The sequence below is a fragment of the Thalassophryne amazonica genome, chromosome 9, assembly GCF_902500255.1.
Source record: "Thalassophryne amazonica chromosome 9, fThaAma1.1, whole genome shotgun sequence".
NCBI lineage: Eukaryota > Metazoa > Chordata > Actinopteri > Batrachoidiformes > Batrachoididae > Thalassophryne > Thalassophryne amazonica.
This window is the reverse complement of record NC_047111.1, coordinates 46,871,221-46,898,442: the sequence shown is the minus strand read 5'-3', so window position 1 is coordinate 46,898,442 and position 27,222 is coordinate 46,871,221. Positions and strand designations below refer to the sequence as shown.

General features: G+C 45.9%; 1 protein-coding gene across 4 annotated transcripts in view; it reads right to left on the bottom strand.

Moving 5' to 3' along the window:
• Positions 1-27,222, bottom strand: part of LOC117517084 (prolyl 4-hydroxylase subunit alpha-2-like) — an 87,516-nt gene that overhangs the window by 4,517 nt on the left and 55,777 nt on the right. For 2 of the 4 annotated variants that reach the window (XM_034177995.1, XM_034177993.1), the window contains exons 12-13: positions 12,514-12,579; positions 10,542-10,610 (exon numbers count right to left, since the gene is read on the bottom strand). In XM_034177995.1, the coding sequence (XP_034033886.1) occupies positions 10,542-10,610; positions 12,514-12,579 (135 nt within the window). Of the gene's footprint in view, positions 1-10,541; positions 10,611-12,513; positions 12,580-12,640; positions 12,701-27,222 lie in introns of all 4 variants that reach the window. The other 2 variants (XM_034177997.1, XM_034177996.1) reach the window with 2 other exon arrangements.

The window sequence follows — 27,222 nt, the reverse complement described above, 5'->3', positions numbered from 1 at the left end:
TTTGCTTTCATCTGCTACGCTTGGACAGGACGGAGGAGAGTGGGAAGCGGAGAGGAGGAGGACTTTCAGTTTATGGGAGTGAAAAATGGTCCAAAGCAGAACACTACTGTTAAGATGCAGATGTGCAACAAACACATCAAACTTCTTGCTGTTAGCATTAGGCCATATCATCTGCCTCGGGAGTTCTCACAAGTTATGGTGATAACTGTGTATGTAGCCCCATCTGCTAACCCTGAAATCGCTTGTGAACATCTGCTAAATTGCATCAGTGATCTGCAGTCAAGACACCCACAGGCCCTGTTCCTCACCACTGGGGACTTCAACCACTCCAACCAAGCCTCTGTCCTCCCCACACACACTCACAGTATGTGACCTGTCCCACCAGAGACAATAAAACACTGGACTTATTTTTTGCCAGTGTGAAGGATGCATACACCTCTTCCCCTCTTCTCCCACTGGGCAGATCAGACCACAATCTCATCCATTTGGCACTAGTATATGTCCCCCTTGTGTGAAGGCAACCTGCTGAGTTTCGGATTGTACGGAAGTGGTCTGCAGAGAGTGAGGCGGCACTTAGAGACTGTTTCAGCACAACTGTGTGGTCCGAACACTGTGACCCTCACAAGGAGGACATAAACGCAATGACAGAATGCATCACGGACTACATCAACTTCTGCTTTGAAAACACAGTACATACCCGGACAGTGCGGTGTTTCTCGAATAACAAACCATGGATTAACCCTGACATAAAGACTCTGCTGAAGGAGAAGAAGAAAGCCTTTAAGTCAGGGAACCGAGAGTATATACAGAGAGAACTGAGGAGGGAAATTCGCAAAGCTCAGACCGCCTACAAGAGGAAGTTGGAGGAGCAGCTCCAACACCAGAACATCCGGGGGGTGTGGAGCAGCTTGAAAACCATCTCTGGGTTCAAACCCCCTCCCAAACAGGCGGAGGGGGACCATCAATGGGCAAACGACCTCAACAAGTACTTCCTGAGGTTCGACACAACCCCTCCTCCTCCTCCCCCTGCTCTGTCTTCGGTGGCTCTGCCCAGTATCCCCCCTCCCCCTCCTTACACCCCCGCTCACACCACCACCACAGACTGCTTCATTCCCAATACACATCCCGGCACCAGCCAGACCTCCTCCTCCCCCTCCACCCCTACCTTCCCCCCCACCTGCTCTCTACTCTTCACGGCAGATCAGGTCAGGAGTCTAAAGAGCAAAAAGGCAGCAGGCCCAGACAAGATCAGCCCGAGGCTCCTCAAATCCTGCACAGATGAGCTGTGTGGGGTCATGGAGCAGGTCTTCAACCTGAGCCTAAAGCTGAGGACGGTGCCACGCCTCTGGAAAACGTCATGTGTGGTCCCAGTGCCCAAAACACCGCACGCCAAGGACCTCAACAGCTTCAGGCCAGTGGCACTTGCATCCCACCTGATGAAGACCCTAGAGCGCCTCATCCTGTGTCATCTCCGCTCCACGGTGAGCTCTGCTATGGACCCACAGCGGTTTGCTTACCAGCCTGGCATCGGAGTGGAGGACGCCATCATCTCCCTGCTGCACCGCTCACTGTCCCACCTGGAGAGGCCCGGCAGCGCTGTGAGGATTCTTTTCTTTGACTTCTCCAGCGCTTTCAACACCATCCAGCCGCGGCTCCTGAGGGACAAGCTGGTGATTGCAGGAGTGGACGAGGATCTGGCTGAGTGGGTCCTGGACTACCTCACAAACCGGCCCCAGTTTGTGAGGACCAAGAACTGCGTGTCTGACATCCTGACCTGCATTGTGGGGGCCCCCCAGGGGACGGTCCTCGTGCCCTTCCTCTTCACTCTTTACACTGCAGACTTCAGACACAACACAGGCAGCTGTGTCCTGCAGAAGTTCTCCGATGACTCCGCCCTCATTGGACTTATTATGGACGACGATGACGCGGAGTACAGAGGACTAATGCAGGACTTTGTGGACTGGTGTCAGAGGAACCACCTCCTCATCAACGCGAGGAAGACCAAGGAGATGGTGGTGGACTTCAGACGCCACCCCACTACACTCCCCCCAGTGAACATCCAGGGAAGGGACATTGAGAGAGTGGACTCTTATAAGTACCTGGGTGTTCATCTGAACAACAAACTGGACTGGACTCACAACACGGACGCACTTTACAGGAAGGGTCAGAGCCGCCTCTACCTCCTGAGGAGGCTGAGGTCTTTTGGAGTGAGGGGGCCACTCCTGAGGACCTTCTATGACTTTGTGGTGGCATCTGCCATCCTGTACGGTGTGGTCTGCTGGAGCAGCAGCATCACAGAGAGGGACAGGAAAAGACTGGATAAGATCATCAGGAAATCCTGCTGTGTCCTGGGCTGTCCTCTGGACTCTGTGCAGGAGGTGGGGGACGGGGGGGTCCTGGCTAAACTTAAATCTATGCTGGACCACGACTGTCACCCCCTGCTGGACGTTCTGTCTGCTCTGGAGAGCAGTTTCAGTGACAGACTCATCCACCCTCACTGTGTGAGGGAGAGATTCTGCAGATCGTTTTCTCCCGGCTGCTGTCAGACTGTACAATGATCAATGTTAGTACTGTGGTAACCATAGCAACAAGGACAATAATCATGTCACTACCTGCTGTATTTATTAGTGCAATAATTTAACTTATGGTGCACTCAAGTCACTTTACATATATTACACTACATATTACATATACGAGGTCTATTAGAAAAGTATCCGACCTTATTATTTTTTTCAAAAACCATATGGATTTGAATCACGTGTGATTATATCAGACATGCTTGAACCCTCGTGGGCATGCGAGAGTTTTTTCACGCCTGTCGGTTACGTCATTCGCCTGTGGGCAGTCTTTGAGTGAGGAGTCGCCCACCCTCTCGTCGTTTTTTCATTGTTTAGGAATGGCCCAGAGACTGTTGCTTTGTTTGATCAAAATTTTTTCAAAACTGTAAGGCACAACTGAGTGGACACCATTCGATAAATTCAGCTGGTTTTCGGTAAAAATTTTAACGGCTGATGAGAGATTTTGGTCTGGTAGTGTCGCCGTAAGGAAGGCCCACGGCGCCTGACGGCGATCTGCGCTTCGAGGCGGCAGCGTCTCACCGTTTCAAGTTGAAAACTTCCACATTTCAGGCTCTGTTGATCCAGGAAGTCGTCAGAGAACAGAGAACTTTCAGAAGAAGTCGGCATGAGGAGTTTATTCGGACATTCCATTGTTAACGGACATTTTGTAATGAAAGAACGTGCGGGCAGAGTCGCATGTCGGGCTGGACCCGACTGCGGGGGGTCGCGATAGGAAAAACACCTCCGTTGGAAACCTTAACGGGCAAGTTGGAACATGCCCAAGCTGTTAAACAATTTCTCAGTTACTCACTTGTTGAAAGCCATCAAAAGCCGCCTGAATTTTACACATGGATTTCAACACGGAGGTGTGTTTCCTGTCGCTGCGCACACAGATTTGCCGAGTCGTCACGGAAACGACTCGGCGAATTTGCGCGCACGTCTTTCATTAAAAAATGTCCTTAAACAGTGGAATGTCCGCATAAAGTCCTCATGCCGGCCTCTTCTGAATCTTCTCTGTTCTCTCACAACATCCTGGGTGAATTAAGCCTTAAATTAGGATGTTTTCAGGTCGAAACAGGCCGACGACGGCGCCTGGAAGCGCTGCACGACGTCTTGCTCTGTGGGAAGTGTTGTGTGGGCCGCCAGAAGAGGAGGTACTGCTAGCCCACCACCAGAGGGCGCCCTGCCTGAAGTGCGGGCTTCAGGCACGAGAGGGCGCTGCCGCCATGGACACAACCGGGAGTGACAGCTGTCACACATCAACTCATGACAGCTGTCACCCATCATTTCATCACTCCATAAAAGCCGGATGTCATCTCCACCTCGCTGCCGAGATATCATCTACCTGTGAAGGTAATATTCTCTGCTGTATCTGAACTTAACACTGACTTTATAGTCTGAACTTCTTTGCAGCCGTTTTCCCGTGGGTGTTGCCTTATCTGTGGGATTGGCATTTTGGTGTGATCAGCGACGGCTTCGCTTCACACCCCAACCAGATAAGTGTTTAACAGGAGCTGCACGAGTGTGTGATTAGAGGTGAAGGTGACTTTCCACCTTCTGACTGTTTTTGTTACTGGGTGTGCACACACCCACATCTCACTGTTTGTGCTCCTCGCCAGCAGTACCAGATCCGACAGTCGGGGACGGTGATCACCTGGGAATTCGGGACTTGGCGGCTCCAGTATTCACCAGGTTCGGTGGCGGCGGAAATCGTGTGGCTCCGGCTCTTCTCAGGACAGACGTCTTCTATCCTCGAGCCTGCCCACACGTCCCCTTTGTGTATTGACTGCTATCAGATTCTGAGATTGTCTGTATATTCGTTGTGCACATTCACAACATTAAATTGTTACCTTTTGGCTCATCTATTGACCGTTCATTTGCACCCCCTGTTGTGGGTCCGTGTCACTACACTTTCCCCAACAGGAAGTCCTTACACCGACAGAAACACCCCATAATCTCTCATCAGCCGTTAAAACTTTTCACCGAAAACCAGCTTAATTTCTCGAATAGTGTCCACTCGGATATTCCTCACAGGTCCAGAAAAAATGTTGATAAAGCAACGCGCGCCGTCTCGAGCAGCGTGTGAAACAAAGGAATTCAGCCGAGAGGTTGGGACCACATCTCACTCAAGGCCTGCCCACAGGGAAATTACGTCACCGACGCGTGAAAAAACTCACGCATGCGCACGAGGGTTCAAGCATGATTGGTGTAATCGCACGTCATTCAAATCCATATAGTTAAAAAAAAAATAAAAGGGTCGGTTTATTATCTAATAGACCTCGTATATATTACTTATATTTTGACCTGCCCATATTGTAAATATCAGAGTAACTTGTCGTACATTTCACGCTGAAGTCATTTTACCTGATCACTCGCCCACCCCGACGGTGTATATCATCCCGGCAGTGCAGCATACTCAGTGTTTTTTTTTTGGTTCTTGTTTTTGAGAGATGCTTGTTGTTCTGTTGCATGCCCTTTTATTCCTACTGTTCTATGCTGCGATGTGACACTGAAATTTCCCTATTGAGGGATGAATAAAGGCTTTTCTTATCTTATCTTAATTTATAATGTGTTCTACAGTGCATCCAGAAAGTACTCACAACGCTTAAATTTTTCCACATTTTTTAAATGTGGAATAAACACTCACTCACATTTACACAGTCCTGCTCAGAATTATATTTAAATACAAACTTCAAAATATGTTCAGAAATATAGGCAAATGAACTACGTAAGTTGTTATTATCAGAATATTTAATAAATTGCTGATAGTTGTTGAACATCAGCAACAACAAAACTAAAACAAATTTACAGTAAACCATCAGTTTCACAGCCAGTTTCTGTTTGATCAGTCACATGATGGAAAGATGAACATTTTCAAATCACTCATCATTCTTGGACTTCATTTACATCAATCTACACTGATCATTAAGAAATACAGTCAGTGTAGTACTTTTGTACCAATCAATCAATCAATCAATCAATTTTTTTATATAGCGCCAAATCACAACAAACAGTTGCCCCAAGGCGCTTTATATTGTAAGGCAAGGCCATACAATAATTATGTAAAACCCCAACGGTCAAAACGACCCCCTGTGAGCAAGCACTTGGCTACAGTGGGAAGGAAAAACTCCCTTTTAACAGGAAGAAACCTCCAGCAGAACCAGGCTCAGGGAGGGGCAGTCTTCTGCTGGGACTGGTTGGGGCTGAGGGAGAGAACCAGGAAAAAGACATGCTGTGGAGGGGAGCAGAGATCGATCACTAATGATTAAATGCAGAGTGGTGCATACAGAGCAAAAAGAGAAAGAAACAGTGCATCATGGGAACCCCCAGGCAGTCTACATCTATAGCAGCATAACTAAGGGATGGTTCAGGGTCACCTGATCCAGCCCTAACTATAAGCTTTAGCAAAAAGGAAAGTTTTAAGCCTAATCTTAAAAGTAGAGAGGGTGTCTGTCTCCCTGATCTGAATTGAGAGCTGGTTCCACAGGAGAGGAGCCTGAAAGCTGAAGGCTCTGCCTCCCATTCTACTCTTACAAACCCTAGGAACTACAAGTAAGCCTGCAGTCTGAGAGCGAAGCGCTCTATTGGGGTGATATGGTACTATGAGGTCCCTAAGATAAGATGGGACCTGATTATTCAAAACCTTATAAGTAAGAAGAAGAATTTTAAATTCTATTCTAGAATTAACAGGAAGCCAATGAAGAGAGGCCAATATGGGTGAGATATGCTCTCTCCTTCTAGTTGCCGTCAGTACTCTAGCTGCAGCATTTTGAATTAACTGAAGGCTTTTTAGGGAACTATTAGGACAACCTGATAATAATGAATTACAATAGTCCAGCCTAGAGGAAATAAATGCATTAGTTTTTCAGCATCACTCTGAGACAAGACCTTTCTGATTTTAGAGATATTGCGTAAATGCAAAAAAGCAGTCTTACATATTTGTTTAATATGCGCTTTGAATGTCATATCCTGATCAAAAATGACTCCACGATTTCTCACAGTATTACTAGAGGTCAGGGTAATGCCATCCAGAGTAAGGATCTGGTTAGACACCATGTTTCTAAGATTTGTGGGACCAAGTACAATAACTTCAGTTTTATCTGAGTTTAAAAGCAGGAAATTAGAGGTCATCCATGTCTTTATGTCTGTAAGACAATCCTGCAGTTTAGCTAATTGGTGTGTGTCCTCTGGCTTCATGGATAGATAAAGCTGGGTATCATCTATGTAACAATGAAAATTTAAGCAATACCATCTAATAATACTGCCTAAGGGAAGCATGTATAAAGTGAATAAAATTGGTCCTAGCACAGAACCTTGTGGAACTCCATAATTAACTTTAGTCTGTGAAGAAGATTCCCCATTTACATGAACAAATTGTAATCTATTAGACAAATATGATTCAAACCACCGCAGCGCAGTGCCTTTAATACCTATGGCATGCTCTAATCTCTGTAATAAAATTTTATGGTCAACAGTATCAAAAGCAGCACTGAGGTCTAACAGAACAAGCACAGAGATGAGTCCACTGTCCGAGGCCATAAGAAGATCATTTGTAACCTTCACTAATGCTGTTTCTGTACTATGATGAATTCTAAAACCTGACTGAAACTCTTTAAATAGACCATTCCTCTGCAGATGATCAGTTAGCTGTTTTACAACTACCCTTTCAAGAATTTTTGAGAGAAAAGGAAGGTTGGAGATTGGCCTATAATTAGCTAAGATAGCTGGGTCAAGTGATGGCTTTTTAAGTAATGGTTTAATTACTGCCACCTTAAAAGCCTGTGGTACATAGCCAACTAACAAAGATAGATTGATCATATTTAAGATCGAAGCATTAAATAATGGTAGGGCTTCCTTGAGCAGCCTGGTAGGAATGGGGTCTAATAAACATGTTGATGGTTTGGATGAAGTAACTAATGAAAATAACTCAGACAGAACAATCGGAGAGAAAGAGTCTAACCAAATACTGGCATCACTGAAAGCAGCCAAAGATAACGATACGTCTTTGGGATGGTTATGAGTAATTTTTTCTCTAATAGTTAAAATTTTGTTAGCAAAGAAAGTCATGAAGTCATTACTAGTTAAAGTTAATGGAATACTCAGCTCAATAGAGCTCTGACTCTTTGTCAGCCTGGCTACAGTGCTGAAAAGAAACCTGGGGTTGTTCTTATTTTCTTCAATTAGTGATGAGTAGAAAGATGTCCTAGCTTTATGGAGGGCTTTTTTATAGAGCAACAGACTCTTTTTCCAGGCTAAGTGAAGATCTTCTAAATTAGTGAGACGCCATTTCCTCTCCAACTTACGGGTTATCTGCTTTAAGCTACGAGTTTGTGAGTTATACCACGGAGTCAGGCACTTCTGATTTAAAGCTCTCTTTTTTAGAGGAGCTACAGCATCCATAGTTGTCTTCAATGAGGATGTAAAACTATTGACGAGATACTCTATCTCACTTACAGAGTTTAGGTAGCTACTCTGCACTGTGTTGGTATATGGCATTAGAGAACATAAAGAAGGAATCATATCCTTAAACCTAGTTACAGCGCTTTCTGAAAGACTTCTAGTGTAATGAAACTTATTCCCCACTGCTGGGTAGTCCATCAGAGTAAATGTAAATGTTATTAAGAAATGATCAGACAAAAGGGAGTTTTCAGGGAATACTGTTAAGTCTTCTATTTCCATACCATAAGTCAGAACAAGATCTAAGATATGATTAAAGTGGTGGGTGGACTCATTTACTTTTTGAGCAAAGCCAATAGAGTCTAATAATAGATTAAATGCAGTGTTGAGGCTGTCATTCTCAGCATCTGTGTGGATGTTAAAATCGCCCACTATAATTATCTTATCTGAGCTAAGCACTAAGTCAGACAAAAGGTCTGAAAATTCACAGAGAAACTCACAGTAACGACCAGGTGGACGATAGATAATAACAAATAAAACTGGTTTTTGGGACTTCCAATTTGGATGGACAAGACTAAGAGTCAAGCTTTCAAATGAATTAAAGCTCTGTCTGGGTTTTTGATTAATTAATAAGCTGGAATGGAAGATTGCTGCTAATCCTCCGCCCCGGCCCGTGCTACGAGCATTCTGACAGTTAGTGTGACTCGTGGGTGTTGACTCATTTAAACTAACATATTCATCCTGCTGTAACCAGGTTTCTGTAAGGCAGAATAAATCAATATGTTGATCAATTATTATATCATTTACCAACAGGGACTTAGAAGAGAGAGACCTAATGTTTAATAGACCACATTTAACTGTTTTAGTCTGTGATGCAGTTGAAGGTGCTGTATTATTTTTTCTTTTTGAATTTTTATGCTTAAATAGATTTTTGCTGGTTATTGGTAGTTTGGGAGCAGGCACCGTCTCTACGGGGATGGGGTAATGAGGGGATGGCAGGGGGAGAGAAGATGCAAAGAGGTGTGTAAGACTACAACTCTGCTTCCTGGTCCCAACCCTGGATAGTCACGGTTTGGAGGATTTAAGAAAATTGGCCAGATTTCTAGAAATGAGAGCTGCTCCATCCAAAGTGGGATGGATGCTGTCTCTCCTAACAAGACCAGGTTTTCCCCAGAAGCTTTGCCAATTATCTATGAAGCCCACCTCATTTTTTGGACACCACTCAGACAGCCAGCAATTCAAGGAGAACATGCGGCTAAACATGTCACTCCCGGTCTGATTGGGGAGGGGCCCAGAGAAAAGTACAGAGTCCGACATTGTTTTTGCAAAGTTACACACCGATTTAATGTTAATTTTAGTGACCTCCGATTGGCGTAACCGGGTGTCATTACTGCCGACGTGAATTACAATCTTACCAAATTTACGCTTAGCCTTAGCCAGCAGTTTCAAATTTCCTTCAATGTCGCCTGCTCTGGCCCCCGGAAGACAACTGACTATGGTTGCTGGTGTCGCTAACTTCACATTTCGCAAAACAGAGCCGCCAATAACCAGAGTTTGATCCTCGGCGGGTGTGTTGTCGAGTGGGGAAAAACGGTTAGAAATGTGAACGGGTTGGCGGTGTACACGGGGCGTCTGTTTAGGGCTACGCTTCCTCCTCACAGTCACCCAGTCGGCCTGCTTTCCCGGCTGCTCGGGATCTGCCAGGGGGTAACTAACGGCGGCTAAGCTACCTTGGTCCGCACCGACTACAGGGGCCTGGCTAGCTGTAGAATTTTTCACGGTGTGGAGCCGAGTCTCCAATTCGCCCAGCCTGGCCTCCAAAGCTACGAATAAGCTACACTTATTACAAGTACCGTTACTGCTAAAGGAGGCCGAGGAATAACTAAACATTTCACACCCAGAGCAGAAAAGTGCGGGAGAGACAGGAGAAGCCGCCATGCTAAACCGGCTAAGAGCTAGTAGCTACGCTAAGCTAGCGGATTCCTAAAAACACGCAAAGTGAATAATGTGTAAATAATTTAGAGGTGATTCAGCAGAAGGAGTGCTTTAGTTAAGGCACATAAAGATTACACTGGGAAACAAATCGTAATCTAGATAAGTAGATCAATCTAACTGCGCAGATTAAACAGCTAACAGATACAGAAAAACACCGCTGTGCTCCGGAACAGGAAGTGATACAATACCGCAGTGAGAGCCAACCACCAGTGCCAAACTACCATTTGCCTGTTGCTTCTCTGGTTACACTGCTTCATAGTGTGGTGTGAAAGATGTTCTGAAAAAGATCTGAAAGTTCTAATACATTTTGCCAGAAGGCGCACAACAGCCTCTAATCTGGGACTGATCTCTAAAAGCTTTTTTACTGTTACTGTTCAATAAATTTGGACTTTTTTATTAAATATTCAGTTAATGTGTATTTGTTTCTGAACATTTTAAATTTTATACTTAAATCGTATGAGTGCCAATAATGCTGAGCAGAACTACATTTTAAATATCATATTTACACATACAGTATGTATGATCAGTCAATCCTACTATCTAGCCATCTAACTGTGTTTTGTTCTTAATGTATATTTATGGCTTGCTCACCTTTCGAGGCCAGATTGCAGCTCCAAAGTCAGGAAAGACTGTTGCGCCTCCAGCCTCAACGTCACTCATCTAAGAAGAGACATCAAAGTAGTTTGAAACATTCTTCCAGGAATTGGTATTCAACACGCTGTGGTCTTGGCTGTGCAAAAAAAAAAAAACACTTGTGTGACATTTCAATAAACCACATAACGTAAATGCCATTGGTGTCAACAAATTTTACTTCATTATATTAACAATTTGACAAATACAATTTTCTGCATCAATATGGGCATTAAACCGTTGTGCGCGCGCACACACACACACACACACACACACACAATGCATAGAGTTGGACACAAGTTTAAATACACCTTGACAGAAAAAAAAAACAAAAAAAAACCTCAAATTCAATTTTGTCCATCTGCATATATTCTATTTTACCAAACAACAAAAGCCTGATTTACAAGGATCCCAGCTAATGAGGGTAAATTGCATGGGCAATCCAAAGTAGAGAAGCTTGAATCTTCGACTGGACTGGGTTGCTTGACGTGAGGACGTTTCACTTCAAATCACAGAAGCTTCCTCAGCTAAAATTCTTGCTCTGGTAGTCTGACTTCTGTCTTGACTCTTGTAGAGAAGAATAAACCATAAGCCAACAAAACCTGGAGTTTTTTTAACCTAACCAAACCCCACCTACCGAGAGGCTGACTGCTATAGGCTAGTGACTAAACAATAGCTCTAATTAGCACCTATTGTGCTCTAGTTAGCACTCTCCTAATGACAGGACGGAAGCCTCCCCTGACGGCTCCCTTGACAACTCTCTCCTGATGACGTGAATGACTCATTACCATGAACAAAAGACTGAAACTGCTTTGACCTGAGTACCACATTGTAAACAGGGGTCAAAGCGTGTCTGAGACCCGCTCCGCGGTTAAGGCTGGGTTTCAACTGTTTTACAAAGACTGCTTCCTTGACACCTCTCTCAAACCATTTCTTCTCTCTGGCTGAGATTTTAACTTCCTTGTCCTCAAACGTGTGGTTAGTGTCTTTCAGGTGGAGATGAACTGCAGACTGAGGTCCACTGGTGACCTCTCAGACACGCTTTGTCCCCTGTTTACAATGTGGTACTCAGGTCAAAGCAGTTTCAGTCTTTTGTTCATGGTAATGAGTCATTCACGTCATCAGGAGAGAGTCGTCAAGGGAGCCATCAGGGGAGGCTTCCGTCCTGTGATTAGGAGAGTGCTAACTAGAGCACAATAGGTGCTAATTAGAGCTATTGTTTAGTCACTAGCCTATAGCAGTCAGCCTCTCGGTAGGTGGGGTCTGGTTAGGTTAAAAAAACTCCAGCTTTTGTTGGCTTCTGGTTTATTCTCTACAAGAGTCAAGACAGAAGTCAGACTACCACAGCAAGAATTTTAGCTGAGGAAGCTTCTGTGATTTGAAGCGAAACGTCCTCACGTCAAGCAACCCAGTCCAGTCGAAGATTCAAGCTTCTCTACTATGGAAACCACCTGGACAACTGAGAGCCTACACAGAAACATGGGCAATCCAAACTTTTGCATTGGGGTGGAGTCAGATTTGCAATTAAATTAGAAAGTCTAATTGTGCATTTGATAGTGGGTGCTAATTTCACAGAGACAACAGTATGTAAAAGAGCTTTTCGTGCATTAATGGCTGTCACAATAGGTGCATTAATAGGTGTCACAATACCTTTAGGACACCAAGTCCAGCAGACATTAAACTAATATGATGAAATGGCTGAAAATATTGTTTAAAAATCTTTCCCCATCACACTATGAAATGCTCATTTTTAAATCAGCACATGTCAACTGGAAAAACGCTGAAATAGTCAATCAGTCCAAGTCCAAGATTGAACCAGAGCTTACTGTATGCTTTTGCCCAAGAAGCTCAGCTACAGTAGCATAACGTCGGAGGTTCATGATGAGCTCCGCACATGGCCTTCAACCAACGGCGACTGGATGCACGTACTTACGTAGTTCAAAAAAGTTGCCAAACGATTTCCAGTGCCTAATCTTTTGAATGCATCAGGCTCATCTTTCTATAAAGATAAAATCGAAGAGTGAAAACACAATGAAGATAACATACACACATGTACTTACATAGTTTAGGAAGGTAGCAAGCCTATTTCCATCGACCTTGAGGTTGCTGTCAAAAGGACGCTGCAACAGATGTTTATAACATTTAACCCATCAATCAAAGACTCACACTAGGAGTCCGCCACTATGGGCATCAATTACAATTGAAATAAATTGTGCCTATTTTACTCAGAAATAATGACAGTATAAACCTGAAAATTTTTTTCTGCACATTTAAAGTACTGGAATACAGTAAAAGTATTCACAGTGCTTCACTTTCTCCACATTTTTTTTATGTTATAGCCTTATTCCAAAATAGAATAAATTCATTTTTTCCATCAACATTCTACTCACAACATTCCATAATAACTACATGAAAAAAGTATTTTTTCTGCAAATTTATTAAAAATAAAAAACAAAGAAATCACATGTATATAAGTATTCACAAATTTTGCTCAGTACTTTCTTGATGCAACTTTGGCAGCAATTACAGCCTCAAGTCTTTTTGAATATCAATCAATCAATTCAATCAATTTTATTTATATAGCGCCAAATCACAACAAACAGTTGCCCCAAGGCTCTTTATATTGTAAGGCAAGGCCATACAATAATTATGTAAAAACCCCAACGGTCAAAACGACCCCCTGTGAGCAAGCACTTGGCGACAGTGGGAAGGAAAAACTCCCTTTCTGAATTGGGAGCTGGTTCCACAGGAGAGGAGCCTGAAAAGCTGAAGGCTCTGCCTCCCATTCTACTCTTACAAACCCTAGGAACTACAAGTAAGCCTGCAGTCTGAGAGCGAAGCGCTCTATTGGGGTGATATGGTATTATGAGGTCCCTAAGATAAGATGGGACCTGATTATTCAAAACCTTATAAGTAAGAAGAAGAATTTTAAATTCTATTCTAGAATTAACAGGAAGCCAATGAAGAGAGGCCAATATGGGTGAGATATGCTCTCTCCTTCTAGTCCCCGTTAGTACTCTAGCTGCAGCATTTTGAATTAACTGAAGGCTTTTCAGGGAACTTTTAGGACAACCTGATAATAATGAATTACAATAGTCCAGCCTAGAGGAAATAAATGCATGAATTAGTTTTTCAGCATCACTCTGAGACAAGACCTTTCTAATTTTAGAGATATTGCGTAAATGCAAAAAAGCAGTCCTACATATTTGTTTAATATGCGCTTTGAATGACATATCCTGATCAAAAATGACTCCAAGATTTCTCACAGTATTACTAGAGGTCAGGGTAATGCCATCCAGAGTAAGGATCTGGTTAGACACCATGTTTCTAAGATTTGTGGGGCCAAGTACAATAACTTCAGTTTTATCTGAGTTTAAAAGCAGGAAATTAGAGGTCATCCATGTCTTTATGTCTGTAAGACAATCCTGCAGTTTAGCTAATTGGTGTGTGTCCTCTGGCTTCATGGATAGATAAAGCTGGGTATCATCTGCGTAACAATGAAAATTTAAGCAATGCCGTCTAATAATACTGCCTAAGGGAAGCATGTATAAAGTGAATAAAATTGGTCCTAGCACAGAACCTTGTGGAACTCCATAATTAACCTTAGTCTATGAAGAAGATTCCCCATTTACATGAACAAATTGTAAACTATTAGATAAATATGATTCAAACCACCACAGCGCAGTGCCTTTAATACCTATGGCATGCTCTAATCTCTGTAATAAAATTTTATGGTCAACAGTATCATAAGCAGCACTGAGGTCTAACAGAACAAGCACAGAGATGAGTCCACTGTCTGAGGCCATAAGAAGATAATTTGTAACCTTCACTAATGTGGTTTCTGTACTATGATGAATTCTAAAACCTGACTGAAACTCTTCAAATAGACCATTCCTCTGCAGATGATCAGTTAGCTGTTTTACAACTACCCTTTCAAGAATTTTTGAGAGAAAAGGAAGGTTGGAGATTGGCCTATAATTAGCTAAGATAGCTGGGTCAAGTGATGGCTTTTTAAGTAATGGTTTAATTACTGCCACCTTAAAAGCCTGTGGTACATAGCCAACTAATAAAGATAGATTGATCATATTTAAGATCGAAGCATTAAATAATGGTAGGGCTTCCTTGAGCAGCTTGGTAGGAATGGGGTCTAATAGACATGTTGATGGTTTGGATGAAGTAACTAATGAAAATAACTCAGACAGAACAATCTGAGAGAAAGAGTCTAACCAAATACCGGCATCACTGAAAGCAGCCAAAGATAACGATACGTCTTTGGGATGGTTATGAGTAATTTTTTCTCTAATAGTTAAAATTTTATTAGCAAAGAAAGTCATGAAGTCATTACTAGTTAAAGTTAAAAGAATACTCGGCTCAATAGAGCTCTGACTCTTTGTCAGCCTGGCTACAGTGCTGAAAAGAAACCTGGGGTTGTTCTTATTTTCTTCAATTAGTGATGAGTAGTAAGATGTCCTAGCTTTACGGAGGGCTTTTTTTATAGAGCAACAGACTCTTTTTCCAGGCTAAGTGAAGATCTTCTAAATTAGTGAGATGCCATTTCCTCTCCAACTTACGGGTTATCTGCTTTAAGCTGCGAGTTTGTGAGTTATACCACGGAGTCAGGCACTTCTGATTTAAAGCTCTCGAACATAAAGAAGGAATCATATCCTTAAACCTAGTTACAGCGCTTTCTGAAAGACTTCTAGTGTAATGAAACTTATTCCCCACTGCTGGGTAGTCCATCAGAGTAAATGTAAATGTTATTAAGAAATGATCAGACAGAAGGGAGTTTTCAGGGAATACTGTTAAGTCTTCAATTTTCATACCATAAGTCAGAACAAGATCTAAGATATGATTAAAGTGGTGGGTGGACTCATTTACATTTTGAGCAAAGCCAATTGAGTCTAATAAATGCAGTGTGGAGGCTGTCATTCTCAGCATCTGTGTGGATGTTAAAAATGCCCACTATAATTATCTTATCTGAGCTAAGCACTAAGTCAGACAAAAGGTCTGAAAATTCACAGAGAAACTCACAGTAATGACCAGGTGGACGATAGATAATAACAAATAAAACTGGTTTTTGGGACTTCCAATTTGGATGGACAAGACTAAGAGTCAAGCTTTCAAATGAATTAAAGCTCTGTCTGGGTTTTTGATTAATTAATAAGCTGGAATGGAAGATTGCTGCTAATCCTCTGCCTCGGCCCGTGCTACGAGCATTCTGGCAGTTAGTGTGACTCGGGGGAGTTGACTCATTTAAACTAACATATTCATCCTGTTGTAACCAGGTTTCTGTAAGGCAGAATAAATCAATATGTTGATCAATTATTATATCATTTACTAACAGGGACTTAGAAGAGAGAGACCTAATGTTTAATAGACCACATTTAACTGTTTTAGTCTGTGGTGCAGTTGAAGGTGCTATATTATTTTTTCTTTTTGAATTTTTATGCTTAAATAGATTTTTGCTGGTTATTGGTGGTCTGGGAGCAGGTACCGTCTCTACGGGGATGGGGTAATGAGGGGATGGTAGGGGGAAAGAAGCTGCAGAGAGGTGTGTAAGACTACAACTCTGCTTCCTGGTCCCAACCCTGGATAGTCACGGTTTGGAGGATTTAAGAAAATTGGCCAGATTTCTAGAAATGAGAGCTGCTCCATCCAAAGTGTGATGGATGCTGTCTCTCCTAACAAGACCAGGTTTTCCCCAGAAGCTTTGCCAATTATCTATGAAGCCCACCTCATTTTTTGGACACCACTCAGACAGCCATAAATTCAAGGAGAACATGCGGCTAAACCTGTCACTCCCGGTCCAATTGGGGAGGGGCCCAGAGAAAACTACAGAGTCCGACATTGTTTTTGCAAAGTTACACACCGATTCAATGTTAATTTTAGTGACCTCCGATTGGCGTAACCGGGTGTCATTACTGCCGACGTGAATTACAAATCTCAAATCTCCTTCAATGTCGCCTGCTCTGGCCCCCGGAAGACAATTGACTATGGTTGCTGGTGTCGCTAACTTCACATTTCTCAAAACAGAGTCGCCAATAACCAGAGTTTGATCCTCGGCGGGTGTGTCGTCGAGTGGGGAAAAACGGTTAGAAATGTGAACGGGTTGGCGGTGTACACAGGGCTTCTGTTTAGAACTACGCTTCCTCCTCACAGTCACCCAGTCGGCCTGCTTTCCCGGCTGCTCGGGATTTGCCAGAGGGAAACTAACGGCGGCCTTGGTCCGCACCGACTACAGGGGCCTGGCTAGCTGTAGAATTTTCCACGGTGCGGAGCTGAGTCTCCAATTCGCCCAGCCTGGCCTCCAAAGCTACGAATAAGCTACACTTATTACAAGTACCATTACTGCTACAGGAGGCCGAGGAATAACTAAACATTTCACACCCAGAGCAGAAAAGTGCGGGAGAGACAGGAGAAGCCGCCATGCTAAAACGGCTAAGAGATAGTAGCTGCGCTAAGCTAGCAGATTCCTAAAAACACACAAAGTGAATAATGTGTAAATAATTTAGAGGTGATTCAGCAGAGGGAGTGCTTTAGTTAAGGCACGTGAAGATTACACTGTGAAACAAATCGTTATCTAGGTAACTAGATCAATCTAACTGCGCAGATTAAACAGCTAACAGATACAGCAAAACACCGTGACCGTGAAGTTTGGCGCACCCATCTTTGGGCAGTTTTGCCCATTCCTCTTTGCAGCACCGCTCAAGTTCCATCAGAGATGTTTAATCGGATTGAGGTCTGGGCTCTGGCTGGGCCACTCAAGAACATTCACAGAGATATCCTGAAGCCACTCCTTTGATATCTTGGCTGTGTGTTTAGGGTCACTGTCCTGCTGAAAGATGACCCGTCGCCCCAGTCTGAGGTCAAGAGCGCTCTGGAGTAGGTTTTCATCCAGGATGTCTTGTTGTGTGGGCCGCCAGAAGAGGAGGTACTGCTGGCCCACCACCAGAGGGCGCCCTGCCTGAAGTGCGGGCTTCAGGCACGAGAGGGCGCTGCCACCACGGACACAGCCGGGAGTGACAGCTGTTACTCATTACTTCCTGACAGCTGTCACTCATTCTTCATCACCTCACTCCATAAAACCCAGACGTCATCTCCACCTCATCGCCGAGATATCGTACTTCATTGAAGGTAATACTCTCAGCCCTTTTGGTGAGATTTATAAATCTGTTATTGTGAGTGTTTGCAGGAGAACCGGTCGTGTTTTTGGAGGCTGTGCAAGACGGCGCTCCTTTTCATCTGAGACCGCTGCAACGTATTGAGTGAAAGGTGGAGGTGGCATTCCCACCTCTGTTGTTACTGGGTGTACACACACCCACACTTGACTGTCTTTGTTCTCGCCAGCAGTACCAGATCCGACAGTCGGAGACGGTGATCACCTGGGAATTCGGGACTTGGCGGCTCCAGTATTCACCAGGTTCGGTGGTGGCAGAAATCGTGTGGTTCCGGCTCTTCTCAGGACAGACGTCTTCTATCCTCGACCCTGCCCACATGTCACTTTTGTAATTTGACTGTAATCACATTCTGAGATTGTCTATATATTCGTTGTGCACATTTCACAACATTAAATTGTTACCTTTTGGCTCATCTATTGACCGTTCATTTGCGCCCCCTGTTGTGGGTCCGTGTCACTACACTTTCACAACAGGATATCTCGGCCAGCGTCATGGACTCCGAGGGGCGTCACCCGGCTGTTGAACGACCAATGGGAGAGCAGGGAGCGCAGGCGTCTGCAGGAGGCGTGATTGGTGAGCTGCAGCACATTCTCACCGCCTTTACGGCTCGGTTGGATCAAATGACTGAGCAAAACATCCTCCTGAACCGCAGGGTGGAGGCTCTCTCCGTGCAGATGGCGGCGAGCGCTCAGGGCGCTGCTGCAGCTCGTCCTCCTGTCGACCCTGTGCAGGACATGAACGTTCCAGTGGTGGTTCAACAACCCCTCCCACCATCCCCTGAAGCATATATAAGCCCTCCTGAGCCGTACGGAGGTTGTGTGGAGACGTGCGCGGACTTTCTTATGCAGTGTTCCCTCGTCTTCGCACAACGTCCCGTCATGTACGCGTCAGATGCTAGTAAAATAGCTTATGTGATTGCTCTGCTTCGGGGTAAGGCACGCGCCTGGACTACGGCGCTCTGGGAACAGAACTCACGGTTGTTATCAGCATACACTGGGTTTGTGGGGGAGTTCAGAACAGTGTTTGATCACCCTAACAGAGGAGAGACCGCTTCAAATGTGCTGCTGTCAATGAGACAGGGACGCGAGAGCGCAGCCGCTTATGCAGTCAACTTCCGCATCGCGGCTGCGAGGTCCGGCTGGAATAACGTTGCGCTCCGCGCCGCCTTCATAAACGGACTGTCGTTGGTTCTGAAGGAGCAGCTGGTAGCTAAGGAGGAACCGCGGGATTTAGATGGGCTTATCGATCTCGTTATACGGTTAGACAATCGGTTGGAGGAACGCCGTCGGGAGCGAGGCGAAGGACGTGACCGGATACGCGCCGCCCCTCTCCCTTCCGGGTCCGAAAAGGGGCCGCCCTCCCCACGCTCCACAGCCGCAGCGCTCTGTGGGGCAACAGCTCCCCCTGCTGGCGTTGTTAGGGAAACGCACAGGGCCAAAATGAGGAGGTTGATCCGTGGAGAGTGTTTTCTCTGCAGCTCAACTGAGCACACACAGAGAAACTGCCCCAAACAGCCAAAACGACAACACTCGCCCTTAGAGACTGGGCTAAGGGGGGGTCAAAACATTCAACTGAGACACACACAAATTGCCACACGACTCCCAGTCACAATCCTGAGCGGGGATTTAACCCTTCAAGCCCCAGCACTGGTGAACACGGGGTCAGAAGGGAATCTGCTAGACAGCAGATGGGCAAGGGAGGTAGGGCTCCCTCTGGTGGCGCTTCCTTCGCCATTGCAGGTGCGGGCACTAGATGGCACCCTCCTCCCTTTACTCACACACAAGACACAACCAGTAACTCTGGTGGTGTCTGGAAACCACCGGGAGGAGATTGAGTTTTTTGTAACTCCTTCTACCTCCCGCGTGATTTTGGGCATCCCATGGATGTTGAAGCACAATCCCCGGATTGATTGGCCGTCTGGGGTGGTGGTTCAGTGGAGCGAAACCTGCCATCGGGTGTGTTTAGGATCCTCGGTTCCTCCCGGTTTACAGGCTAAGGAGGAGGTCAAAGTCCCTCCCAATCTGACGGCAGTGCCGGTTGAGTACCACGATCTTGCTGACGTCTTCAGCAAGGATCTGGCACTCACCCTTCCCCCGCACCGTCCGTACGATTGTGCCATTGATTTGGTTCCAGGCGCTGAGTTCCCGTCCAGCAGGCTGTACAACCTCTCATGACCTGAGCGCGAATCAATGGAGACCTACATCCGGGACTCATTAGCTGCCGGGCTGATCCGGAACTGCACCTCCCCGATGGGGGCGGGTTTCTTCTTTGCGGGCAAGAAAGATGGTGGACTCCATCCATGCACTGATTACAGGGGGCTGAATGAGATTACGGTTCGCAATCGATACCCATTGCCATTGTTGGATTCCGTGTTCACCCCCCTGCATGGAGCCAAAATATTTACTAAGCTGGATCTTAGAAATGCGTATCACCTGGTTCGGATCCGGAAGGGAGACGAATGGAAGACGGCATTTAACATCCCGTTAGGTCACTTTGAGTACCTGGTCATGCCGTTCGGCCTCACCAACGCCCCCGCGACGTTCCAAGCCTTGGTTAACGACGTCTTGCGGGACTTCCTGCACCGATTCGTCTTCGTATATCTGGACAATATTCTCATCTTTTCTCCAGATCCTGAGACCCATGTCCAGCATGTACGTCAGGTCCTGCAGCGGTTGTTAGAGAACCGACTGTTTGTGAAGGGCGAGAAGTGCGAGTTTCACCGCACGTCTTTGTCCTTCCTGGGGTTTATCATCTCCTCTAACTCCGTCGCCCCTGATCCGGCCAAGGTTGCGGCGGTGCGAGACTGGCCCCAACCAACAAGCCGTAGGAAGCTGCAACAGTTCCTCGGCTTCGCTAATTTCTATAGGAGGTTCATTAAGGGCTACAGTCAGTTAGTTAGCCCCCTGACAGCCCTGACCTCTCCAAAAGTCCCCTTCACCTGGTCGGATCGGTGCGAAGCCGCGTTCAAGGAGTTGAAACGACGGTTCTCTACTGCGCCAGTTTTGGTGCAGCCCGACCCTAGCCGCCAGTTCATGGTTGAAGTGGAGGCCTCTGACTCAGGGATAGGAGCCGTGCTGTCCCAGAGCGGAGAGACCGACAAGTTTCTTCACCCGTGTGCCTACTTTTCACGCAGGTTGACCCCGGCTGAACGGAACTATGACGTCGGCAATCGAGAACTCCTTGCGGTGAAAGAGGCTCTTGAGGAGTGGAGACACCTGTTGGAGGGAGCGTCTGTGCCGTTCACGGTTTTCACTGACCATCGGAACCTGGAGTATATCAGGACCGCCAAGCGGCTGAACCCCAGGTAAGTCCGCTGGTCACTGTTCTTCGGGCGTTTTGACTTCCGGATCACCTATTGCCCCGGGACCAAGAACCAGAGGTCGGATGCCTTGTCCCGGGTACACGAAGAGGAGGTCAAAACTGCACTGTCGGATCCACCAGAGCCCATCCTGCCGGAGTCCACTATCGTGGCCACCCTCACCAGGGACGTGGAGAAGACCGTCCGGGAGGCCCTGGCACGGAGCCCGGACCCAGGAACAGGTCCGAAGAACCGTTTGTACGTCCCACCAGAGGCCAGAGCTGCAGTCTTGGACTTCTGTCATGGTTCCAAGCTCTCCTGTCATCCTGGGGTGCGAAGGACCGTGGCAGTTGTCCGGCAGCGTTTCTGGTGGGCGTCTATGGAGGCCGACGTCCGGGAGTATATCCAGGCCTGCACCACCTGTGCCAGGGGCAAGGCAGACCATAAAAGGTCCCAAGGACTTCTCCAGCCATTACCGGTGCCTCATCGCCCCTGGTCCCACATCGGCCTGGATTTCGTCACGGGCCTCCCGCCGTCCCAGGGCAACACCACCATCTTCAGGATAGTGGACCGATTCTCCAAGACGGCCCACTTCGTGGCCCTCCCGAAGCTCCCAACAGCCCAGGAGACAGCAGACCTCCTGGTCCACCACGTCGTCCGTCTGCATGGGATACCCACCGACATCGTCTCTGACCGTGGTCCCCAGTTCTCCTCACACGTCTGGAGGAGCTTCTGCAGGGAACTGGGGGCCACCGTGAGCCTCTCGTCCGGGTACCATCCACAGACGAACGGACAGGCAGAGCGGGCCAACCAGGAACTGGAACAGACCCTTCGCTGCGTAACATCCGCGCACCCGATGGCCTGGAGTAACCATCTGGCCTGGATCGAGTATGTGCATAACAGCCAGGTGTCTTCTGCCACCGGCCTCTCCCCATTTGAGGTGTGTTTGGGGTACCAGCCCCCATTATTTCCCGTGGTGGAGGGAGAGGTCGGTGTGCCCTCGGTCCGGGCCCATCTTCGGAGGTGCCGTCGGGTGTGGCGCACCGCCCGTTCTGCCTTGTTGAAAGCCCGGATGAGGGCCAAGACCCATGCAGACCGCCGGCGGTCCCCGGCCCCTGCATACCAGCCCGGGCAGGAGGTGTGGTTGTCAACGAAGGACATCCCCCTGCAAGTACAGTCTCCAAAATTGATGGACAGGTTCATCGGCCCCTTCCGTATCCTCAAGGTCCTCAGCCCTGCCGCGGTGAAGCTCCAGCTCCCAGCTTCACTGCGGATCCACCCGGTCTTCCATGTTTCCAGGATCAAACCTCACCACACCTCGCCCCTCTGTGCTCCCGGTCCGGCGCCGCCTCCTGCCCGGATCATTGACGGGGAGCCGGCTTGGACAGTGCGCCGGCTCCTGGACGTCCGTCGAATGGGCCGGGGGTTCCAATATCTGGTGGACTGGGAAGGGTATGGACCCGAAGAACGCTCCTGGGTGAAGAGGAGCTTCATCCTGGATCCGGCCCTCCTGGCCGACTTCTACCGCCGACACCCTGACAAACCTGGTCGGGCGCCAGGAGGCGCCCATTGAGGGGGGGGGTCCTGTTGTGTGGGCCGCCAGAAGAGGAGGTACTGCTGGCCCACAACCAGAGGGCGCCCTGCCTGAAGTGCGGGCTTCAGGCACGCGAGGGCGCTGCCGCCACGGACACAGCCGGGAGTGACAGCTGTTACTCATTACTTCCTGACAGCTGTCACTCATTCTTCATCACCTCACTCCATAAAACCCAGACGTCATCTCCACCTCATCGCCGAGATATCGTACTTCATTGAAGGTAATACTCTCAGCCCTTTTGGTGAGATTTATAAATCTGTTATTGTGAGTGTTTGCAGGAGAACCGGTCATGTTTTCGGAGGCTGTGCAAGACGGCGCTCCTTTTCATCTGAGACCGCTGCAACGTGTTGAGTGAGAGGTGGAGGTGGCATTCCCACCTCTGTTGTTACTGGGTGTACACACACCCACACTTGACTGTCTTTGTTCTCGTCAGCAGTACCAGATCCGACAGTCGGAGACGGTGATCACCTGGGAATTCGGGACTTGGCGGCTCCAGTATTCACCAGGTTCGGTGGTGGCAGAAATCGTGTGGTTCCGGCTCTTCTCAGGACAGACGTCTTCTATCCTCGAGCCTGCCCACACGTCACCTTTGTAATTTGACTGTAATCACATTCTGAGATTGTCTGTATATTCGTTGTGCACATTTCACAACATTAAATTGTTACCTTTTGGCTCATCTATTGACCGTTCATTTGCGCCCCCTGTTGTGGGTCCGTGTCACTACACTTTCACAACATGTCTCTGTACATTGCTGCATTCATCCTTCCTTCAATCCTGACTAGTCTCCCACGTGCACGCCGCCGCAAATCTGAACAGGCTGTTATATCCACAATAGACCTTACAGTACAGATATTTGTCCATTCCTTCCCATGGGTGACGTAAATAATGTGAATATTGTCTCCATCATATCTGTGTATAACACAGGCAGTTGACCCTCTCCGTGGTGCGCAGTAATGCGTCATTGCACGTGTCAGGCTCGGAGCTGAATGGACCTCACATTGTAATAAATGATCACCTAAATCTGCAGGAGATATGACATGGAACTGTTGTGCCAGGCCGTGGTAGCATTAATAAACATGAATCTCACCTCCAACTGCGATCCAAGAGTGTTTCACAACGTGGACGTGGAGCCGAAAGTGGCAGCCTGTGGTTGAAATCCTCTCACCCAGAATAAAAAATTAATTTCCATGTGATAATCCAACCATCGCAGTGTCCAGAGATGCGTTGTGCTCCTGAAGTGAGCAAAAAAGAAAAAAGAAACTAAAGTTCGCTGGAAATGCTCCGCCTGACGCAGGGGACAACATGACCCAAAGCCAGCAAACTTTCAGCGAAGCTGTCCAGTGGCACTAAGGCTGAATCTCAATTCAACCCCTTGGCCCTTCCCCTTCCCCCTTCCCCTCCGTTTTGCGCAGGCATGAGAGACAGAGGGGTGTCTCAATTCTCTTTATGGAGCGAGGTGGAGGGGTAGGCAGAGGGCTACAAACCCCTCTAAAAGGAGTGTGCATCCAGATTCACTCAGTTTGGAGGGGTTTGTAGCCCTCTGGAGGAGCTTAGTGCTGTCTCCAAAGAAACAAACATGGCGCCCAAAGCCACACAAATGAAACAACTTTCATTAAAAATTATGCTATTTAGAAAGTTCTAACTTGCCAAAAACTTTACAGGCAATTGCCTATGACAGCAACGTGTATGCTGCTGGATGCATGTTGCGTATACTGTCGTTCTGAAGAATATTGTAACTTCGCTCGTGTGCTGAGGAGTTATAACGCATATACACACGAATGCTACGATAACACACTTTTATATCTCACAATGGAGAAAATCATGATAAAGTGTAAGCACGTTAATTTGTATGTTCATGCTGTTGGATTTCAAGGTCTGTAACATGTGTGTATTTTGTAAACAAACAGGGAGTTCTGAGCACATCGTCTCCTAATAAGCTTTCAGGCAGAAAATGAGAAGTTTCACCAGTGGGAATAAGTTGGAAAATATATACACACACGTGTAACACATAACCTGATGTCCTAATAGACTGCTATTATTTGTCAAAGAAATTTCTAAAGGAAGTAGTGCTGGATGCAACAAAATGGGAGAATTTGAAAAAGAATTATAAGGTTAACAGAACTAGATGAACCACATAACATACATACAGGTGCTGGTCATATAATTAGAATATCATGAAAAAATTGATTCATTTCAGTAATTCCATTCAAAAAGTAAAAGTTGTATAATGTATACATTCATTGCACACAGACTGATATATTTCGAGTGTTTATTTATTATAATTACTAATTAATTAATTACTAATCAATCAATATTAATTATTACTATTATAGATTAATTATTAGTATTAACATTAATTATTTACTAATTAATTAATTATTAATACTATTAATTATTATTATTATAAATTACAAATTAATTAAAATGACATGATTGCGATGCGTCGAAGAAATATGCAACTTTTATTTCTTTGCATTCATGCAGAAAGGCGAGAAAGTAAAAAGAGCAAACAGGCTACTGCAACAAGGTGCTTTTCGGTTGCCATGTTAACAAACAGTGAAGATGGCAGTTTGACACGGGCAGTTTTTTTTTTCTTCTCAGGCGGAGGAGTGGCTCAATTCATAGGGCTAGAGGCGCACCGCTTTGCCTTACCCCTTGTTTTAAAGGGGTAGGCGTAGGGGTAGAGCCAAGGGGAAGGGGGTACAAAAGAGAACGGGGATAAGCGTGCTCACTCTTAGTGGCTCATATATGCATACACCATGGGTTAAAGCAATACATTTTCATCTGACTGAAATTTTTTCCTGGCAAAAATCAATGCCAGCAATTCCCTAAAATGTGGCGTAGTGGGTGCACACACTCTTTTTTCCTCAATAAATACAATAAACACATTATACAGCATACAAATCTATTCTAAACAGCCTCTAAGGAGAGACAGACAAAGCACAAAAAGAATGCAAAACTTGAACATAAAGGTACATAAAAGGGTGGTGGGGAGCAGGGTGTAGTCTTGATTCTGGGGGAGTCTGGGGGTGCCCCCCCAGAACATTTTTTAAAGACCAAGTCAAATTTTGTGTATTCTGGTGAATTTTAACAGGTATGAAGCCCTCTAAAACAAATAAAACACTTCAATCTGTGAAGTAAAAACAGAGAATTGATTATGGTGAGTCTGGGGGATCTCCCACAGAAAGTTTTTAAAAGAGCAAGTCAAATTTTGTATATTCTAGTAAATTTTAATGGGTATGAAGTCCTCTGAAACAAAGAAAACTCACTTCAAACTGTCAAGTAAAAATTCATTGTCTTCTGTAGTATTTTGATAGGTTCTTATCCAGTGAATGCACCAAAATGGGTGTTGTGTTGCTGGCTGTACAGTCAATAAAATACAAAATTAGGGCTTAAAGCAACTGACAACATTGTTCTGCTGTGCACAAAGTAACACTGTCACCAGTTTTGAAAACGCATGCGCACTGAGAAACTCAAAACTGGCGTATTGACATTTAATCGGTAAAATGCACTCACTTGTAAAACAAACTAGGGCTGCAAATAATGATTATTTTAGTAATCGATTAATAATTTTTTGCTGTTTTTTTTTTTTTACTTACATGTGAGTTTTGCCATTATTTCTTTGAGTTATTATTAAAAGGCCTTTGTCACGCAACATCAACATTTGAGCTTGTAATAAAGTTATGATGTTATATTCTCGTCAAAAATATACCTAGAGTAATGTTTTGTTTTATTTTGCACATGCATACATCACCGACACACCACAAAGAGATTTCCATCAGGTTTCGCCTGATTATGAGCATTTTTAGATGCCTACAGAAACTATCTCAACCACTGACAACATATTACAGCAAGATGTTGTGTGGGCCGCCAGAAGAGGAGGTACTGCTGGCCCACCACCAGAGGGCGCCCTGCCTGAAGTGCGGGCTTCAGGCACGAGAGGGCGCTGCCGCCACGGACACAGCCGGGGGTGACAGCTGTCACTCATTATCTCTTGACAGCTGTCACCCATCTACACTTCATCATCCCACTCCATAAAGACCGGACGGCATCTCCACCTCGTTGCCGAGATATCGTCTACCTTAGGAGGTAACTTTCTCTGCCTGTATTGATTGTTTCCAAGAGCTATTGTGTTGCAGCTGTCTAACCAGAGGACCGGCGTGGGTCGCGACTGTTTCGTCCTACTTCCCGTCAGATAAGTGGTTAAACAGACGCTGCACGAGTGTGTGTTAGAGGTGGAGGTGGAATTCCCACCATTGTTGTTACTGGGTGTTCACACACCCACATCTGATTGTCTCTGCTCCTCGCCAACAGTACCAGATCCGACACGCGGAGACAATGGCCACCTGGGGTGTTCGGGATTTGGCGGCTCCAGTATTCTCCGGGTTCGGCGGCAGAGGAAATCGTGTGGTTCCGGTTCTTCTCAGGACAGACGTCTTCTATCCTCAAGCCTGCCCACACATCACCTTTGCTAATTGACTATTGTACTTATTCTGTAATCTGCTGTGTTTGGTTGTGCTTTTCACAACAGTAAAGTGTTCATATTTGACTCTTTCATTGTCCGTTCATTTA